Source organism: Linepithema humile, chromosome 6, assembly GCF_040581485.1.
Source record: "Linepithema humile isolate Giens D197 chromosome 6, Lhum_UNIL_v1.0, whole genome shotgun sequence".
In the NCBI taxonomy this organism is placed as follows: Eukaryota; Metazoa; Arthropoda; class Insecta; order Hymenoptera; family Formicidae; genus Linepithema; species Linepithema humile.
In genome coordinates, this window is record NC_090133.1 from 21962532 (window position 1) to 21982400 (window position 19869).

Below are 19869 nucleotides of genomic sequence, written 5' to 3' on the forward strand. Positions count from 1 at the left end.
TTTTCATAGCTAACAAAGATTGTGGGAAGTAATGAGACAAGTAAACGTTTCATTTAACTTTATTCATTCTTTATTCATTCATTTTTTCTTTAGAAAGAAAAATGATAGAACACAAATGTGGTGCAACAATTTCGCACTGTTAAATCGGAGAAAGTTATTACATGACGGCATAAACTCTCATAACGCAATCGAATGGATAAATACGCTATTTACGAAATAATAAATACATACTCATGAAAGTATCCCAAGTAGCAAATGATCGTCATCTGATGTCTTTTTGTCGTCATAATTAATTATTTACATAATCGACATACATATATACAATAGTACAATAATATTACAATAATATTATGACATCGTGAATTTTCCGATGTCGTTATGTGCATTGTAATGTATCATTACAATTTGATCAATGAATTTAATGTGAGTTAAATCTGTTTTTTTTTTTTTTATTTTGAAAATTATAACGGTTCTCCAGTAAATTCTATGAGTGCTGTCAATATCCAGGTACCTGAGTAGGCACAATAAACTTGTGCATATTATTTTTTTTTCTTTTTGATATAAGGTGCGTTGGCAACAACAGTTCAATGAATCATGACTGAGGTGGCAAGAAGAACAAAATACGTGGATAGAGAGATTTTAATTTCTTTGCTCTTGTTAGACGAAAGATTATTGTGTAGTCGGATATAGCGTGTAATTTATTATCGCTTATGACAACAAATCTGCTTCTGTTGAATAACCATATTTCAACAACTGCTCCGTTGTTCACACATACGTCGTTAGTGCTTCAACAACTTTAATTTGCTCTTGTTAGTCTCGTCTAACAAGAACAAAGAAGAGAAAATTGCTGAAGCACTAACAACATAAGATGTCACGGAGCAATTAAAATGTGGATATCCAATACAATCAGATAGGTCAGATTGTGCTTTAATAAATTACACGCCATATACCACCGAATAATATAGCCTTCAGAATCTCACGAATAAAGCAGCATGGAATTTTTACCGCAAGAGATCTGCGCGAGGTGTAATGATATTTCGATTACACAGATATTCTTGTATTTATCATGACGGAAAATTATGGAACAATTGGACAAATTGGACATATTACCAGCAAATACTGGACGTGCTGTGAAAAGAGAACCAAAAATGGCTGCACAGCAAAAACAAATGTATGAACAGGACTACCGCCGGGGTTGAATGGTTTCTTGAATTTTGTCCACACTAAGACTAAAACAAACATGCAGAAGACGCTGCAATTTTGCCGCTATAGGTTTCAAAATATATTTTATTGAAATGGAAGTGAAGTAACTAAAGTGACAGTTGTCACTATATGTGGCAAAGTTGAAAATGAAAAGCTGATTAAACCTTTTAATAATAATTGTTAACAATATTACAAAATGTAGCGAATGTTATGAAGGAAGATATGCATGAAGTGTCACAATCTGTGAACAATACGAATTGCTGGAATTGATCTCCGTTAATTAACGCCTTAGAAAACGATTTTTGAGCACTCACATTAGTACATAAAAAAGTCATAGACACATTGACATTCGCATTATAATGGAATTCCATATCGTAATAGCTTAAGAATGGGCTAAACGTGTCTTGAAACAAAAGTAACAACACATAATTCTGTTGAGGATGCGAAAGCAGCTATGGATTTAATCATGACAAAAATTTCACTGTAATTTTTTTGAAGAAGCGCATAATTATCTTATTATAGGTCTTATTTTGGAATAATTAATGTACATGATATATTTATATACTAATATGTAATATATCTAACACCAAATCATGAGGCATTATTTCTCAAATAAAGAGTATCCAGTTACAATATAAAAAAAAAACGAATGTGTAAAACAGACTTTAAGGATTACAAAAACTATTAAAACTATAAATTATGTATAACAGAAAGCGCATTTCTAATCATTTTCAATAATATTATTTAATACAATATTATTCATTGAATATTTCTCAAGAATAATTTTCAATAATATTGAATTAAATTTCAATTATATTGAAAAAATTTTCAAATTGCAATTAGAAATGTGTATAATGTTATATTAATAATTCATAGATTTTAAATTTACTCTTGCGATAAATTTAGATTTTTATATAGAAAGTATTAACATACAATTAAATGTTAAATTTTACACTGTATATTGAAACATAATTATAATAATAATTACATACAATGATTATGACATTCACTCTGTTTAGCTAGAATTACAATGTCCATAAGAGTTATAGCTCATTGTTTTGCGCGTACAGATGATGTACAAAATTTAAAATATAATAATGCCACATGAAATAGTGAGCCATTAAATAGCTATAAACTTTGCGTCTACGATTTTGCCATTATGTTGATAATAGTGAATTTCTTATTATTCTAAATTGATGTTATTTGCAGAATTAATATGCAAAGCAAAGATTAAAAAACGTGTATAAAAAGTAGGAATTTTAAAAATGTAGAAAGGCCTTTGCCTCACAGATAATTTTGTCATACTTGACGATGAGAAGAAGTGCGTTAGCATGTAAATCATATTCGTATTTTGCATAAACGTGATTATAAAAATCTGTGCTTCATTGTGAATTCATTAGAAAGTAATAAATTTTGCGAAGAATTCAAAAGTATGAAATATTTTGTTCGCATTCTGAAAGATATATGTATATATATGTGTATAACAATCGTAAATAACCTCATAATTTTAAATCTCACCAAAGAAATAATTTATATTTTTGTGACAATTGTAACTTATTATTAGTTGTAAGTTCTTTGTTCTCTTCAGTAAGGGTCTAATAAAAGCAATAGTTACATTTATATCTAACCTGCTTCACTGTCGCTTGAATCACTAGAGCTTAAAGAAAGCAAACTACTGATGAAGTCACCAGTTCCAACCACATCAATAGACTTAAAAAAAATTAAAGATAATCTTAATATAACCTTAAAAAAATTGAATTTTTGTCAAAAAAGGATTTCACCATTATTTGTTCCCTTTAGACCATACAACTTATCTGAAACATTTTTCTAAAATTAAAAAATTTTAAGAAGTTAAAACCGTTAAAAATAACACATCCTGTATATAATAGCGCACACAATATATAATAGATAGAGAGATAAAGAGCGCATTTAGTGTATTATTGGAAGAAACACTAGGATTCTGGAGTACATAGGATCCGTAAAAAGAATCTACCTGGCAATGGTTCTTCGTACGGCAGCCCATAGGCTGCCAATCCATTAAATGCATTTTCTCTTTTTCTGCTTACTCTACTCTACTTAAGTTCTGGATATCAATAGCACTAATAGAATTCACTGAAAAAATAAAAAAAAAACGTTATAATTTCTAAAATAAAAAAAAGTAATCAGATTAGATTTAACTTACATTAAATTTATTGATAAAATCGTAATGCTACACTACATTACAATGCAGATATAATGATTTATTACATAATACATTATGAGATCAAAATGGTGAATGAAACTTACTGCTATTCAATCGCCATTTTTCTATTATTAACTTTGCAGAATTTATTCAAAATAAAAAGTAGCAAAATTATTTCACAATGTATTTTAACTTTCTGGAATTTAGAAAAATATTAAAAGCGATTTTATAGCATGCAGGTTTTAATCATCATCAGGGCATCCATTATAAAGCAGCTTACTTAAGATCAATTATTATAATAAATCACAATATGCTGGGGTAAAAAAATATATTTAAAAAAATAATACTATCGTTACGAAATATGTCAAATCTTCGCGTTTCTAATATATCGTTATAAAATGTTTGCAGTTTAACATCAATCATGATAGAAAATTGTTGTGTGATCAAATAAAACACGATAAAATACGAAAATACCGCAAGCAGTTTCCAGATTTTTACAGATTAGATTAAACGGGAGACAACAAATTTTTATTTACGAGATAAAAAACTTAAATTAAATTCAATATTGTGTATATATATTCTTGTTTCACAGTACGAGTCTCACGTTATCGAACGTAACTCTTTATTATTCGTGTACTTGCGCTCGAGAAAAACCTACGGTGTCATCTTGCTTCAAGCAAAATTTAATTGCGCATTATGTCAAGTCATATATTATTTCAATTATTTTAGTCAAAATTTTTTGAAATAAAAATCTATTAGTTTCGGTCTTAAATCACATTTTTTTCGCAGCGTTGATAACGCTGCGCGTCCTTTTTATAGAATGAAGATGCAGTTATATAAAATATGCATGGCAAGATGACTTAGACTACGAAATGAGTGTAAAATTATATGATAGTGAATATTGAACGCGTACGTATGTAACATACGTAGGTATACCGATTTGTATAAACGCGTACATGTTTATAGGTATAAAAAATTACGATTTATAAAAAGCGATGTTGCATGGACAATTTATAAAACGCAATGATTGATATATAAGCGTAATATACATGACATACGTATATACTAATAGATCATATGTATGCGATGTAAAGAATCATATACAATGTTATATATAAAACATGCATACAAGTAAAATGTAGAAAAACATATACAATGTAGTGTATAAAAAAGGTGTGATATCCTATATTAAAAAAACCTTCGAGGTTGTGCTGTAATAAATTTTTTTTATACTATACCCCGCAAAATTGGAATTTTGCATCATGTTTCCGTACCGTGCGGGAATGTAAATTGTGAGATGTATTTCATAAGCGATTTGAAGGTAACTGTTGTCAATATATAAGGCAATATTGTTTGTGATAGCTTATCAATTACCATGAAACTGTAATGATTGGTGAGCTATCATACGATACGCTAATGTAGTTACTGTGACGTTGTAGTGATATTGTGTGCATCACGAAGAAAAATATGCTGAGATATGTTATTTTCTCAAACACGTAGCATCCGTCAATTTATCTCCGCCAAGATTATTATGCGGTTCTTGAAGTAGAAGGTTCTACTTTATCTAGTGAAATTTTTGCCATCATTAAATCCATAGCGGCTCTAGCATCCTCCGCAGGATTGTGCGTTGTTTCTTGTATATTTCGTTTTAAGACACGTTTAGCCAAAATTTTTAAACTGTTACGATATGGAAAACCATTATAATGCGGATACACTGTACTGGTATCTATGACTTTTTTATGTAATAAGCGGAGTACTCGGAGATCACTTTCTAATCCATGTCCAATTAAAATAGTCTCTGCGGAGATGAAGTCCAGCAATTCGCGCTGCACGATTCGAAGATTGTCGGTTACTCCCTCCAAATCTTTCTTCGTAATACCGCTAAATTTTGTATTATAATCAATAATATCATTTAAAGGTTTTATTAGCTTTTCATATACAACTTTGCCACTTTTATCCACAACTGATACTTTAACGACTTCCAGTCCAGCTTCAGTAAAACACATTTCGCAATCTACGGCGGCTACGCGCAGAGTGTTCTGCGTATTTTCTTTAGGCTTCGTATAGACAAAACCAACCAAAGGACCATTGAACCCAGGTTGCAGTCCGATCCATACGTGCATATCTGCTGTAGTGCAACCTTTCACGAGTTCCGTCTTGTGACAACAGGTCCAGTATTTGTTTGTAATACTGTTTGTCATATCGTCCCATAATTTTCCCCAATGATAGATACAAGGATATTTATATGTGTAATTAAAATATGTATTACATCTAGCACACATCTTTTGCTGCGAATAATCCGTGCTATTCGAAACATGAGACTCTGAAGGCTGTTGCGTGGTCGGATATGGCGTGTAGTTTATTATCGCACAACTTGGTGGGTTTGATTGTATAGGATAACCATATTTGAACAATTGTTCCGATGTTAATACGTACGGCGTCAGGGCATCCACGATCTCCTTCTCCTTTAACGATTCTTGATTTTCAAAATAATTTGACAAAGATGTTGTCGATTGTCGCGATACATTTGATTTTTGTAATTCTTTTCGTGATTTATGTCGTAATATATGCCGTGATTTTCTTTGTATTTTTGGTTGCGAGTCATCTACGTCTAGGTCTTGTGGCAAGCATGATTTATATATCAATTTCTGATTAAATAATTTAAGAATTGGTTGTTGTATGGTAATAATCCTTCGCGGCTGTTGTACAGTTGTTGATGAAGCCTGTTGCATTGCAATATTTTTCTTAGAGATGACGGGTATACGATGATGATGCCCGTAAGCACATTCAACTACCCAAGCTTCGTATCAAAAAGAAAAAAAAAATATGCGTAAGTTCATTATGAAGAATCTACTTTTATTGCTAGAAATGTTCATGCACGTGTGTCGTGCAAGTATGCATGGAATGCATATCTCGCCTTTTCTCTCTTTTTTTCTTTCTTTCTTTTGCGCAATTAATATTTATGTAATTAATATATGTAAATACATCTCTATTAATATTAATTTGAAAAATAAAATATGCGAAAAATAAAAACAAAGTAATAAGATAGAACGTATAATAACGAGAAATTTTATTAATAACAAGCGATACACCCACGAGAGGTCTAACATAAGTGTCGAACTGACCGACATAGCCCGCAAGAAGTGTTCAGTGACTAAAGATATTTTTAATCTCTCTCATTTTATTCATCACAAAAACAAATTATTTTCACTGTTATATTGAGAGAGAGAGAGAGAGAGAAAGGAAAAAAAATTAATATACGTTTATTCCAATGACATGTAGTGCACCAATCGCTCGACTTTATTCGCGATTTCGCATCATTCGGTTCGTAAAAACAACTCATCTCAAGATGAATCATAGCGACGAGGAAGCACGTAAACGACTGATGTTTTCGCAATGAAAATTACTCGTGAATAATTTCAGAAAGACGAAACAATGGAATTGTTTTTAACATCTTGTGCAAATATTTTAACGCGTCCCGATATTTCTACACAAACGAGAAAGCTACCGGCAGAGATTCGACATTCTGCTTCAGCGTGGAAAAAATTGCACACGTTTTGCGTCCCGAAAGTGGACTCGATAAAGAAAGGAATTTTTTTTTTGGTACCTGGAAATAATATTTAGCAATCAATTTACTCCAAATCATTTTATAGCTTTGTGAATGGCAATTCTGTAAACCTTTTGAATGTGAATTTATTTCCTCTGATATATGTGTTTCTATCTTATAATTATAAAAATAAAATTGTAACCAAAATAGGATTTTAGCGGATTATTACCGAATTTTTATTAAAAAGTAGAAAAAGAGAATTACCAAAACATTATTTAACACAGTCTCTGACATTCCAAGTTATTTTTGCAAGAAAATTTTTCCAATACGAATTAAAAATTTCAGATTTCGTTTGATTTATATATTCGTCGGAAGAAGTTGATGATCACGAAAAACGCGGTAATCAAAATGAGAAGTCAAACAAAGAAAGAAAGAAATAAAGAAACGTAATATATTCCACTACAATTATCTATATATGAGACATAAACGTATAGACACAAAAAAATCCATTGCACTGGAGTAATGCATAAGAGTACATCGTACTTGATTTTCCATGCGATTTCTTGCATTCTCGCGACGTGTGAATCTTTCCATCAACAAATTGACATGCATTAAAACTAGAATAAGATTTTCGCATTTTTTTATTATAACAGAACTCTTACGGCAGCGCTTGTTTTTAATCATTAAGATAATTCCAACGAGATTTCTCTATTATTCGAGATTTATTTAAAGCTTTAAGAATTAAATATATGCAATGTCAGGTATTATCTCAAACTTTTTTAGAATTTTTATTACATAGTTATTAAAATATCTTTCATTTAACAAGTCATTTACTCAATTTCATAAACTTTCATAGATTAATCAAACAATTCAAACGAAAATCAGACAATGTTATATTATAGGAAAACTTCTTTTGAAATATTTATAAAACATTGAATATAATTAGATAAATATGTTATAAAAACTATATTTGATTTTGCGAAGATTTATCACGTTATTGTTCAATAATTTTTATGACAAAAATTTAATATCATACATAGAAAGCAGAAAGACAATGGCAAAAATTATAAGTAAAAGATACAGTCAGGCAGTGAAACAAAAACTGTTTCGTCTGCTGTTTTCTATCATATTTTCTGTATACATCTAACCCTACTTACTTTCTATATTTTGGCAAACGATTATACCGTTGGAACTATCTTCACTCCATTATATAAAATTGAAAATAATTGAATTTTTATATCAACATTTACATTGCATAATTGGAGATCTTCGATTATCATAAGTTTTTAATTATTTAAATAGTAGAATACCTTGGGCATTGTTTGCGATGTATTTTCCTGTAGTGCAACATCTATTAATAACAAACCCTGTATCTTCATCAATTGTAGTATTTATCCAAAGTTCTGTGATCTTCCCGTTTGAGTTTTTCAAACAGTTTTCTATGGCAGTCAGTTGCGATAATTTCATTGATGATGACGTGCCTTCCGACAGAACGTTTGAATCTATAAACACACAAACACAAGTTCATTAACGATCTCAATCAAACACATAAGATTTGTCTACAAAGTTTCAAGAAATTACGATAGGAACACGAATATTATTAATTATACGTAGTATGACATTCGAATTATACGAAAATTAAAAAAGTATAATGTTATTTCTGAAATGCTTTAGAGTTTAATGGTCAATTATAATTATATGCCTAGCGACGATTTGGTAACTGCGACGGCAACAATGTTTAACCACATGTTTATCAATTTGCATCCGGTAAATAAAATCCGCATTCTTGCGGTCTGTACTTTCCGCGGCTATTTTTATAATTACTGTGCGATATCGGTTAAAATTCAAGAATTTTCGGTTACTCATTCTTTATGTTTATATCGTTACAAGCAAAAAGCACTAAGACCTTTTATCTTTTTATCATCCTTTTAATTGAATTTTAATTGTTTAAGAAGCTATTTTTATGTATCATTACGTATAAACAAGGCATGATTATCATAAAACATAATTATAAAAATGATTTAAAATATAATTTATAAAAAAAATGCATTCAAACTTCAAATAATAAATCATTTATCGTTGTTATTACCCCGATATTATTTATCATGTAATTATACGCAATAATCTAGACGGTATCTTAATTTAGACTAGACTTTTTAGACAAAAATGGTGATGGTGCATTCTCGTCCATTATCCCTACCAAGATAAAACCTACCATAGGTGTGGATAACTGCATAGGCTAGAATATATATACGCCCATTCTCAACCCCTAAATCCCCTTTTGTAGTTACCACGCCCTTAATACAGCCTTGAATCGAATGTAAATGTATATCGATGATAATTATACGCGTTCGAATCTTCCGTTCGTAGTCGTTTACGCATAACAACATAATGCCGTCGCGCTAATCCTAACGGGACAAACGTAAGAGACTAACGGGAAACATGATGATGCGTGTCTATCGTAACTTGAAAGTTTCCTGGTTCCTTTATAAATACAATGTGTTGCGCAAAATTATACGATTTCATTTCTACATAAAAAAATAGATGATATACATATTAAATTAACAAATTGCAACGCAACTCATCACAAATGTATGTTTATTCAATCATCGCGAGAGAAATGACTTTTATCACCTTAGCAGCAACGATGATATCGAAGCGCATTGAAACGTAATGTATATTTTTTTCTCTTTTTCGCGAAGCGAAGAAGTTTTCCAATTGCGACTTGCTTAATTACGTAATCAAAACGGAGAAGTCGCGCGTATATGATATTTTTTGTCGATAGAAAATGCATGTGTCTAATAGCTTTTTTTGAATAAATTGCAGTTTTTTATGATGGATGAAAAAATCGACCGAGAGAAGTTGCGTTTCAACATATCATTGGCCGCACGTGTATTCCACACCACCACATGGACGATGACATTTGCGATTAGACGTCACTCAATTGCGTCAATTTCTTATCATACGATAAGCCCGCGCAAAACGGTGCACGTTTTTGCAAAATAATCAATTAATGTGTACACGTTTAATAACGTACATAAATCTATATATAATTTAATACGAGATAAAAAACTAAAGAATAATTTTAACAATCCAAATCAGCTACTTATTTAACAATCCACAGCAGCTACTGTCAATCTTTGTTTTTTAATGGAAAATTTACATAAAAATTTAAAATTTTAATTGGAAAACGCGGAGTACATTTTTCTTATATTTATGATAGCGAAAATTGAGTGAACCCGCTTTAAACACTTTATAATTTGCGATAAAGTTCGAGACAAAAATTTTTTTATAATTGTATGCAATAGTAAACATTAGAAAAATTGCACAAAATACATGTTAATATATTTTGCTGGCCTATATTTTATATATACATGTGTTGATTTAAAATTTTTTCATATTTTCTATATTACGTGACATAAAATTATAATTAAAATTGTGAAGTACAGATTACAAGTAACAATTAGAAATATTTACCTTTCGATGAATTCTTCTTCTGAGGGGATTGCGACCGTTGCTTGACATGTGTCAATATATTGATGAATGCAACAACGAACAGCGTAGTAGCCAGCATGAAAACCAAGCTTTTTAGATCTATTCTGTCTTCCATCTTTGTCGCACCGTACACGTGTTGGCACAAACATAAACATAGACGTGTTCGTAACTGATAGAAAGGAACCGGTGGAAGCACGTGATACGATAAGAAGACAATCCGTGATTAAATCTCAGATTGTATGTGTCAAAATACACACTTGTCGTGTATCCGAAAAGTCCAGAATTTGCGAATAAATAACTCATTTACACGCACCACAGACGAGACATTTAATAAGACGTTGAATAATCACGGACTAAATTGAACTCAGTTGAACTTTCTAGCAAGAAGCCGGATTGCCACGTGATTGTCATGGTCGTCGCAGAATGTGAATCGATAGTTGCGACTCTCGATTACTTGCTCTTGCCGGGAAATTATGAATTGTTTCGGTGCGCCTGATTTACATTATGATGGAATGTAACATATTTTTTTGTTTTTTGTTTTTTTTTATATCAAACGTCTCAAACGTTATCATATATCTATATGTTTACATATAAACGCACTTTAGGCAACGAGCGTACTTCTGATAGCGCGACATTCACTTCTACGCGTCGGCACGCACATGATATCGTCCAATGCATACGTATTATTCAAAAGCAGCGATTTAGTGCGATTAAGTGCGCGTTATCGCGTCCATCAGGATCTAATCGTCCGCACGGTCGTAACTTTCACTCGATGATGGAGGACTTATTTGATACATACACATTCGCGAAATCATTGTCCTTCGCGTTGTTAGATTAAAGAAAGAATTAAAATTAAAGAACCATAACCTAACCATCACTTTCTATGTAGTTCGACTTCACGTGAACGGTAATAGTTATTTTCAGTTTGAATCTCACAATCAGTTCCTGAGTGACACACACGCACGTGAATAATGATCGATTGTCTTGGAGTTCCGAGCGTCGTTCAACGAGTAAAGCGTGTTAAACACTTAAATACGTGATCTACACGACAATGTAATTTTCATGTAATTCGTTGTGTATTATAGCATTGTCACATAATACGTACATACAATGTCGCGTGTGACGGAGACGATAAAAACTCCTCTTGCGAAACGGCTAGACGCGCGCTGTAACGACGTTTTTTAGTGTCGATATTATCCTGCCTGAAGAACAGCCGCGCATTTTCGTTGCTATTAATCAACTTCGTCGCGGCTAACCGTTGGCGGCTTTATATACCATCACGTCGCTCAAGTCCTGAGCGCGATAGATAATCTCCCCCACTATCGTAATTTCAAATCAGCAATATCGTTCTAACGATAATATGCGATACAATTTTACTTAAAATGAATATTACAAATAAATTAACTGCAATAAAATACAGATCTATATATAATAATAATAAAAATAGGTCTATTGTTGTGTGCAACGATAGACGCGTGTACGATAAATATCATTTGTTATTTTATGTCCTACAAATAATATAAATGTGCACATACTAATGTAAATTTTGAAACTGAAGAAGCATTTCTAATGTAATTTTTTACTACACGCTGAGAGAAAAGTATATGATATTTGGAACTATAGTTGTATGATATTTGGTACTATAATTATAATCAGAATACTCATTTTTATAGGAATTACTATAATGTTAGCAATAATAACCTTATACGTATGATATGTCAATCATATAATCAACTATATAGTTAAAATACCTATAAAAATATGGTTGGCGCCGAAAGCACTATAGATTATGGTTATTGCAATTATTCTTTTCTCTCAGTGCATAAATATGTATGCATTTTTTTTACTACAATCTTGTCAATATTGATTGCAAAATTAATCTTTCAAGAAACGTATTTTTTTCTAGAAAATCTGGATTCCAGGAATTTAATTTTTAATTATAGTTTCTCAATTTAAATTTGCTACGCAAAATTGAATGGATCGAGTATTTCTTTATGTAGATTAATTAGTATATTTTTTTATTTTCTATAGTTTTCATGTTGCAATTATGTTACATTGTGCCGACTGCGATTATATATAAATATTATAAACTGTGTTGATAATAGCGATCATCTAAATGGAATTCTTTGCTTTTTCTCGAAAATAAATAATTTTATCGAAGAAAAATGCAGATTTATATTTATTTAAACGATTTTATTTTCGTTTAAACGCTTTTACTTTAGAATATTTCGATATTATTCCGATGATTTTCAAGCAGTATACTTTGAAGAAGTCAAGGTTATAAACGAACTGCTGTGAGATCTGTTTATATTACCGTTCGAATTCAATAACAAGTCTTTCTCGTTTTTTTATTCTTAATCTCTCTGGTTTCATACCATTTCTTTATTACACCAGCAGATTTACTGAACAGAGTAATACATGTGTTATTACTCTTTATTTGTTATTTATGGATGTTAAATTTAAATTAAAATAAATATTAAATATTAAATTTATTTAATATAAATTAATTATAAAATATATCGTACCTTATATAAAATATTTTTTACCTTTTTCTTGATTGCTCTTGTTTTCCTTTATATTATTAGAGAAGATTGAAAAGTATTTGGAATATTTACGCAATTCATTGTCAGGTAAAACTAAATAAAAATTCCTAACAAGCAACATGCACCATCTAGCGAGCATTTCATCTAATGCTTGAGCGTTTTCGACATTATCATGACGAAATAAGAAAGTAATCTAGAGCGAAGTTGTTACCGTCAGTTAATTGCTTAGTTAGTTACGTTTTCAGCTACCTTCTTGCACTCTCATCAAATCCATTATTTATCATAATTATCCTATACACTGTCAAGTGTGAAGCAGCATTTTACAAGTCTACAGTAGTTCTAAAGCAATTTTCATGCTTTTACAATAAAGCAGAAAATATTTCTACATTTATATATAATTCGATGATATTTCCAGTACGTCTTGCAAACTCTGCATGTTAGATCGTGTAAAAGCAACGATTTAATTTTACTGTGTTTTATTCACTTATAAAAGTTTCTTTTCATTTATAAAGCGATAACACATAATGGCTGGTTGTTACGACAAATTATCTTGGACGGGTGAGTTTTGTGTCATATGTTTTACAGTACACGTTAATATATGTCATCCTGTTTAACCTTAAACTCCTAATCACTAATGTGTAATTGCTTTATTTAAATTAATGACATGTAGAATTGATTTTTTGTTATTTTGTTGTACAGAGGTGCGGGACTTGCTGAGAACTTGGAGGGAAGATTCCGAACGACGGAGTAAAGATGTTGTAGATTTTTGGGAAAATACATTAATGGGAAAGATTGATCGCTTAGGCAATGAAAGTATGATCAATCGATATACATATTATTCTAAAATTATGATTATATATAATATTTCTCTTTTATCAAGATTTTACATCAATAATAATATTTTATTGTCTATTATTTAGAATATCTGGTTCTGGAACAAGTATGCGTTGCTGCATTGGATTGTTACCGCTTATCATTAGCTGAATACTGCATTAAAATTTTAATTCGTGCTTTTCCTGGCAGTTTACGTGTTCATAAATATCATGCCATGCATTTGGAGGCATTAGAAATGTAATTAACCATAATATGTCATTAAGTATTTGTGAATATGCAATAAGAATTGTAACACTATTGATTCTTTCAAGGTATGATGAAGCATTGGAAGTTTTGGATTCTATTATAAAAAGAGATGAGACTAATGCGGCGCCAAGAAAACGCCGTGTTGCTATCTTGAAAGCACGTGGACGTACTCCAGAAGCAATCAAAGAACTTACAGAATATTTAAAAAGGTATATGTACTATTTTCACATATATTAGTACTTATATCCTTGAAAAATTTTCAAAAGAATAAAAAATAATTAACATTTAAAAATTTTTATAAAAGTATATTTATATTAGTAAAATATTGCAAATTATTTTATTAAATTATACATACAAATATGTTACAAAATCATTCTTTAGGTTTATGAGTGATCAAGAAGCATGGCACGAGCTGTGTGATTTATATTTGCAAGAACAAGAATATTCTAAAGCAGCCTATTGCATGGAAGAACTTATATTGCACAATCCACATAGCCATTTAATTTATCAAAGATATGCGGAAATAAAGTATTCTCAGGTAATGTAGCTTCTACTTAATTAGATAGATTAGGAAAAAATGTGATTAATGTATTTAGAAATAAATTTATAAATTGTTTTATTATCTAGGGTGGATTTGATAATATGGAACTAGCAAAAGCATACTTCTGCCAAGCTGTGAAGTTAAATCCAAATAATATTAGGGCTCTATATGGCCTGTTATTGGTAAGTTTTATAAGGCATTTTAATATTACGTAGCAATTACAGAAACTGTAAATTACAGAAACTGTATCTATTTACTTTCAGACAACAAATAATATTGCGACATCACCCAAATGTCCTGCATCTAAAAAGAAGGAAGCGATGAAGCTGAGCGAATGGGCTAGTAAACAAATCGAGAAACAATACGAAAGTAAAGTTTCGAATGAAGATGTTAAAAATGTAGAGCGTTTACTAGGACAATTGCAACTCGAAGCTTAGGTACTATTATTCAAGTTGATAATTTGTATATTTATTTTAATTTTGTAACATATGTAAATGGCATTTAAAGACATGCTAATAGTGATTTCCGAAAGACCCTTGAGTACGAGAAATTTTAGATACGTTTTTTAACTTACGTAGTTAAAAAAAGTAACAAGAGCCACGATTAATATACATTATATAAACAGTATTACCTTTATTCTATTTTTAAATTATATATGTTATTTTGTTCTGAATAATTGTGCCTGAGATATCTATATACAATGCATATGTTTATATATTAGTTAATCAATTAATGCGTATTGTTCTCGAGTTTTAGATACACTATACGTAATTATCTTTTGAATATACATTCATTTCAATATCTTGGTGTATATGTTGTTAAGTAAATGTATTGATCATTGATTTTGCGATTGTAGTCATTTTCTTGGCTTTTTGTACCTTATCTAATAACATCATTGTTGATTTTTATGTGCCATTCAGTATCAGTTACATCTGCATTAAAATAATAAAAGACGTGTGCAAAAAATATCATTTATTTCTAAATTATTGTTGCAATTAGGCTTATTTTCACATTAATCTTTATAAACATTCTGTGTATAATAAATAAAAACTTCAAATTAAATAGCGATCAAATTTTGATTAAAATTATTTTCAGTAATTTTCTCTAAATTAAGAAATGACAATGGGATACAAAATTAAAATATTTTTTATTTGTTTCTATATAAAATAGTTCTACAGTCATCTTTCAGTAGATTCTTTATTACTACGTTCCCAATTTTCTCGTCTTCTCGCTCTTTCTGTAGCTTTTTTCATTCGCTTATCCTTCCTCGTTTCCTCACGTAATGCGAAGTATTTTTCACGGAAGTCAGTTAAGTTCATAATAATACTTTCGTCATTTGTCTATTATTAAATATTGAAAAACATTGATTTTACCATACTAAAATATATATACGTACGATAGTGAACAATTTGAAATTTTTAAATTCGAAAATCTGCAGCACAATATTCTTTACATGTGATAAAAAACTGTAAAAATTATTAGTAAAATTGTAATATATATACATACCTCTGGCTCTCTAAATTTTTTATAAGTTAATAATCTTCGACTAGTATAATTGCTCAACACTTGCTCAGAATTGGCCACCAATTCTAAACAAGGATGCGCTGGTAACTGATCTTCAGTGTACTGGTCTCTGCAATCATAAATTTAACAGGTAAATTTCTCCAATATATTATTAATTAATTATCTATAGTGCTAAATATTTTTTAAAATATAAAAACAAATAATGTGTATATACCTAAATAACGGATACCAACACACCAGTCTACCATCAAGCTTCAAATGTCTCGCGGAGAAACACAACAAATCTTTATATATCTGATTCAAACCATAATCAATTTTCGAAGGAATATGAGAGGTTGCTTGATGTTCTTCTATCACTGGATTTATCTTCATAGTACCTATACGTTCTGTAGCTTCTCTTATACCATAAGGTGCTGCACAAAAGATGATTTTTCATCCAACAAGTTTGTATCATAAAACTCGGAAATCTTACAAAATTTTTTTACTCACGATCTGTCATAATAGCATCTAGCCGTAAATCTACTCGCCACAATGGATACGAAAAATCTGCCACTACGACATCGAGATAATGGGAACTCATTCCATATTGACGCATATTCGCTGCAATACTTTCGTCTTTTTCCCTCGTCTAAAATTATATACAATACATTCATTATTACGGAGTTTCAGAATTTTTCCTTTGCTTTGTATAACTCAATTTCATAGAGAAATCCTCGTTAGCGATACCTTTTGCGATATTCGCGTAGGTCTCGTACGGCCATGAAGCATTAAAAAATCGATGTCTGTTCCGAATGTGTATCCTCCAAATTGAGACGCGGCAACTAACAAAGAGCCGGTTCCCACAAACGGATCAAGAACTACATCTCCATTTCTAATTTGCGCCTGATTCGCCATTATCAGCGACAGCTGGGGATCCATTGATGTATTTCCTATAAATTTCCTAGTTTTTAGTGACAACTTTTGAATTAACTCTCGCTGACCATCGGCAATCTATAATAAAATGATATTACAGCCTAGAAATAATGGTTAACATGCAAATACATCACTCACCCATTTTCCGAAGAAATGTTCATATGGCTCCTCTGGAATTTCATTAGGATTAAGTCCATAATATTCTATATAGCACAAAGTAACATCTGGATTTTTCAATTTCACTGGCCCTTCAAGAGGTAGATAACTGAAAGACTTATTACAATATTATATTAAGTTAGTATTGTTATATTAATCTAATATATTATTAAATAATTGGTATAAATGGTTTAACCATATATTTTTAGTGTATATTTTACTATAAAACTACAATTTTAGAATTAATATGTAATTTTGAAGCATATTATCTACTTACTTCAATTTTTTCTACTTTTTCACATTGTGAGAAATGTTTGCAAAAAGTTTCCACTACTATCTTGAATGACCTTCTGTCTCCAATAAAAATGTCTGAATTTCTGACTGAGTAAGCTTTCAAAGAATTATGTAAATCTTCTTTTTTTTTACCTTGTGCCCATAATTCCAAACAGAAACGTAATGAGACAGCTCTACTAGCAATTTTATGTACAACATTTTCATCAGGTAAATCCACTATCCAGTAAGGCTAAAATAAAATTTTTTAAGTTTATTTGTTTTGTTTATATAATATATGTGTATATAATAAGTAATATATTTATAAATTCTTTTTTGTTTGATGAATTTTAGAATATATCAAAATTGTAAGAATAATCTTTCAATTTTGACACATTTGATAACTCAAACTGACTCATTCGACAAAAAACTATTTGTAGTTAATAATATAAAATTATTTTACAAATAATAAAAAAATTTCTTACAGAAAAATTATTTATAAATAGAAAAAATATATTGCTATAAAGATTGTACATGTAACATAAAAAGAATATTTTATATATTATCATATTTATTTAATCATATACTTATATTTCCTTACATGTTCTTTTGGCCTGGTCACTGTGGATAGATTAATGTTAAACATATCAAATATAGATTCCATTTCCTGAAATATAATAAAAATAAAAATATATAAAATACTTTATATTTATTTGTACCCATAAAATATAAGAAAATATCTTCAGAAAAAATTATTATATATAAAAAACCGGAAAAATTGTTTTCAAATATTAAAAAATAAATACAATAGCAGCTGCACACATATAGTAAAAATAAAAATATTACATTAATTCTATATAAATTTTATTAAAATCTCTTGCAGTTTATTATTAAATATAATTTTTTTAAGTATAAATATAAAATCTAAATTTTTTTTTAATTTATAATAAACATTTAATAAAATATAATAAAAGAATACTTACAGCCAACCGAAAATCAACATGTTCATGAGCAAACCAAAAAAGATATCTTTTTAATTGATTGGTCATTTTTAACATAATTTAATATTATATATTTATAATTATTACATAAATACAGTTTTAATTATTGTTGATAAAGATAAACCTAACCTCTCACTATTAGCATGCAATCAATCATTGACTATAAATTCTACTAGATTGTGAATCATATTTTAGATGCAGCCGCTAGAAAAAAAACTAAATGTGTCGCACTTGGCCAACATTTTAAAGCTAAAAAACTAAAATTGTCTGTTTAGGGATTTTTCAGTATGTGTATTGTCGCTTTTATATTCTAATAAACGAAAATTCAAACTCTATTTAACAGAGGTTTAAAACTGCGATCCAGTTGATGCTACAAATGCTTCGAAGTATCCTTTTCTTCTTATTCCTTTCAATGAAGAGAAAAGGAAAAGAACGCTTCAAAGCATTTGTATGTGTCAAATCAGAACTTCGGCCTAAATCATCGAAATTTTCTAAGCATTTTTTTCACTAATTAATATCAGAATCTTTGCATTCTTAAATTTTTATTTATTAATTTAACTTTCGCTAAGCGTATTTAATCCTTTACTAATTGTAAGTTGTAACATATCCGTTGATACAATTATATTCAAAAGTATTAAATCGAAAAAATGGATCAGAACGCTGTCGGTGACCTATTAATACCAGATACTTGAGTTTTTTTTCAAATATAAACCCGGTATTATCCTTATTCACACCATTTTTATGATCGTAAATCGATAGCTTAAGATGCAGAAATCAAGATAATTCTTCAACGCTTCTCTCTAACATAATACTAAAGAATACGTGCATAAAAAAAAGCATACGTAAAAAATTTTTGGATAAAGCCTTGCTAAATTTATGGATCAACTGTTTACCGATCGTTTTTGTTCGATAAAAGAAACATAACGATTCGAGTGAAAGCGTGTCAAATTATATTGCACTAAGTCTAGCACTAAAAAAAAATAGTAGAAAGCATCTTGCAAACAAATTTTTAATTAAAAAAATTTAATAAAAAATTTCTAAGAATTAAAAAAAAATTTTTTTATAACTGTGTCCTTTTTTTATTCCAATTAGTTATTCTTTTCTACGTGTAGTCCGAAGTAGACCGAACCATCGAAATCAACCATCTACAACTTAAATTTCAAAGCCTTACGTACCGACATATAACGACCGTTTACTTTTTTTTATTTTTTCATAAAAAATAAGAGATATTTCTAACTCAAGGCTGACCATGGGATTCTTTTAGAAATATCAGCTTCAGACTTCTCACAATGTCGATTTCTCAAAAGACACTCTTTACATGTGATATCGAATATGTAATATTATACACTCAAAAAAATGATCTTGCAATAATAGCTAAAATTTTCTAGGTGTAAAAAATTAACTAAAACAGATAA

The 19869-nt window shown here is 29.8% G+C and overlaps 3 protein-coding genes across 5 annotated transcripts; 1 reads left to right on the plus strand and 2 right to left on the minus strand.

Annotated features, from left to right (window-relative positions):
* Positions 1-43: 43 nt before the first annotated feature.
* On the minus strand, positions 44-11705 carry prage. The gene is made up of 3 exons (XM_012366343.2): positions 10410-11705; positions 8243-8434; positions 44-6185 (listed from the first exon to the last, which is right to left on the minus strand). Exons 1-3 carry the CDS (start codon positions 10540-10542, stop codon positions 4915-4917), a joined length of 1596 nt encoding a protein of 531 aa, XP_012221766.1. The 5' UTR covers positions 10543-11705; the 3' UTR covers positions 44-4914.
* A 1497-nt stretch (positions 11706-13202) lies between these two features.
* Positions 13203-16226, plus strand: LOC105671786 (ER membrane protein complex subunit 2-like). Of its 2 annotated transcripts, XM_012366232.2 has the most exons (8): positions 13203-13384; positions 13483-13528; positions 13670-13783; positions 13891-14041; positions 14116-14259; positions 14432-14588; positions 14678-14773; positions 14855-16226. In XM_012366232.2, the coding sequence occupies exons 2-8, from the start codon at positions 13495-13497 to the stop codon at positions 15026-15028; spliced, it is 870 nt and encodes a 289-aa protein (XP_012221655.1). In that variant the 5' UTR covers positions 13203-13384; positions 13483-13494; the 3' UTR covers positions 15029-16226. The 2 variants fall into 2 exon arrangements, with proteins under 2 accessions (XP_012221655.1, XP_067213117.1); XM_067357016.1 differs by having other exon boundaries at positions 13204-13528.
* On the minus strand, positions 15720-18645 carry LOC105671790 (tRNA (guanine(10)-N2)-methyltransferase homolog). 2 transcript variants are annotated; one of them, XM_067356994.1, is made up of 9 exons: positions 18437-18645; positions 18055-18120; positions 17461-17706; positions 17166-17300; positions 16842-17105; positions 16605-16743; positions 16330-16528; positions 16098-16224; positions 15720-15968 (listed from the first exon to the last, which is right to left on the minus strand). In XM_067356994.1, the coding sequence occupies exons 1-9, from the start codon at positions 18509-18511 to the stop codon at positions 15924-15926; spliced, it is 1296 nt and encodes a 431-aa protein (XP_067213095.1). In that variant the 5' UTR covers positions 18512-18645; the 3' UTR covers positions 15720-15923. The 2 variants fall into 2 exon arrangements, with proteins under 2 accessions (XP_067213095.1, XP_012221660.1); XM_012366237.2 differs by having other exon boundaries at positions 15720-15931; positions 18437-18644.
* Positions 18646-19869: the final 1224 nt, after the last annotated feature.

What these genes read in the sequence shown, in the direction of transcription:
- prage (XM_012366343.2), bottom strand. Translation starts at nt 10,542, where the DNA reads ATGGAAGACAGAATAGATCTAAAAAGCTTGGTTTTCATGCTGGCTACT. An exon ending in GAAGAAGAATTCATCGAAAG is followed by an intron (nt 8,435 to 10,409) that starts GTAAATATTTCT and finishes GTGTGTTTATAG; the next exon opens with ATTCAAACGTTCTGTCGGAA. An exon ending in CATCGCAAACAATGCCCAAG is followed by an intron (nt 6,186 to 8,242) that starts GTATTCTACTAT and finishes TTTGATACGAAG; the next exon opens with CTTGGGTAGTTGAATGTGCT.
- LOC105671786 (XM_012366232.2), top strand. Translation starts at nt 13,495, where the DNA reads ATGGCTGGTTGTTACGACAAATTATCTTGGACGG. An exon ending in CGACAAATTATCTTGGACGG is followed by an intron (nt 13,529 to 13,669) that starts GTGAGTTTTGTG and finishes TTTGTTGTACAG; the next exon opens with AGGTGCGGGACTTGCTGAGA. An exon ending in CTCTATATGGCCTGTTATTG is followed by an intron (nt 14,774 to 14,854) that starts GTAAGTTTTATA and finishes ATTTACTTTCAG; the next exon opens with ACAACAAATAATATTGCGAC.
- LOC105671790 (XM_012366237.2), bottom strand. Translation starts at nt 18,511, where the DNA reads ATGTTAAAAATGACCAATCAATTAAAAAGATATCTTTTTTGGTTTGCT. An exon ending in AACATTTCTTCGGAAAATGG is followed by an intron (nt 17,106 to 17,165) that starts GTGAGTGATGTA and finishes ATTTTATTATAG; the next exon opens with ATTGCCGATGGTCAGCGAGA. An exon ending in AGATGCTATTATGACAGATC is followed by an intron (nt 16,529 to 16,604) that starts GTGAGTAAAAAA and finishes TCTTTTGTGCAG; the next exon opens with CACCTTATGGTATAAGAGAA.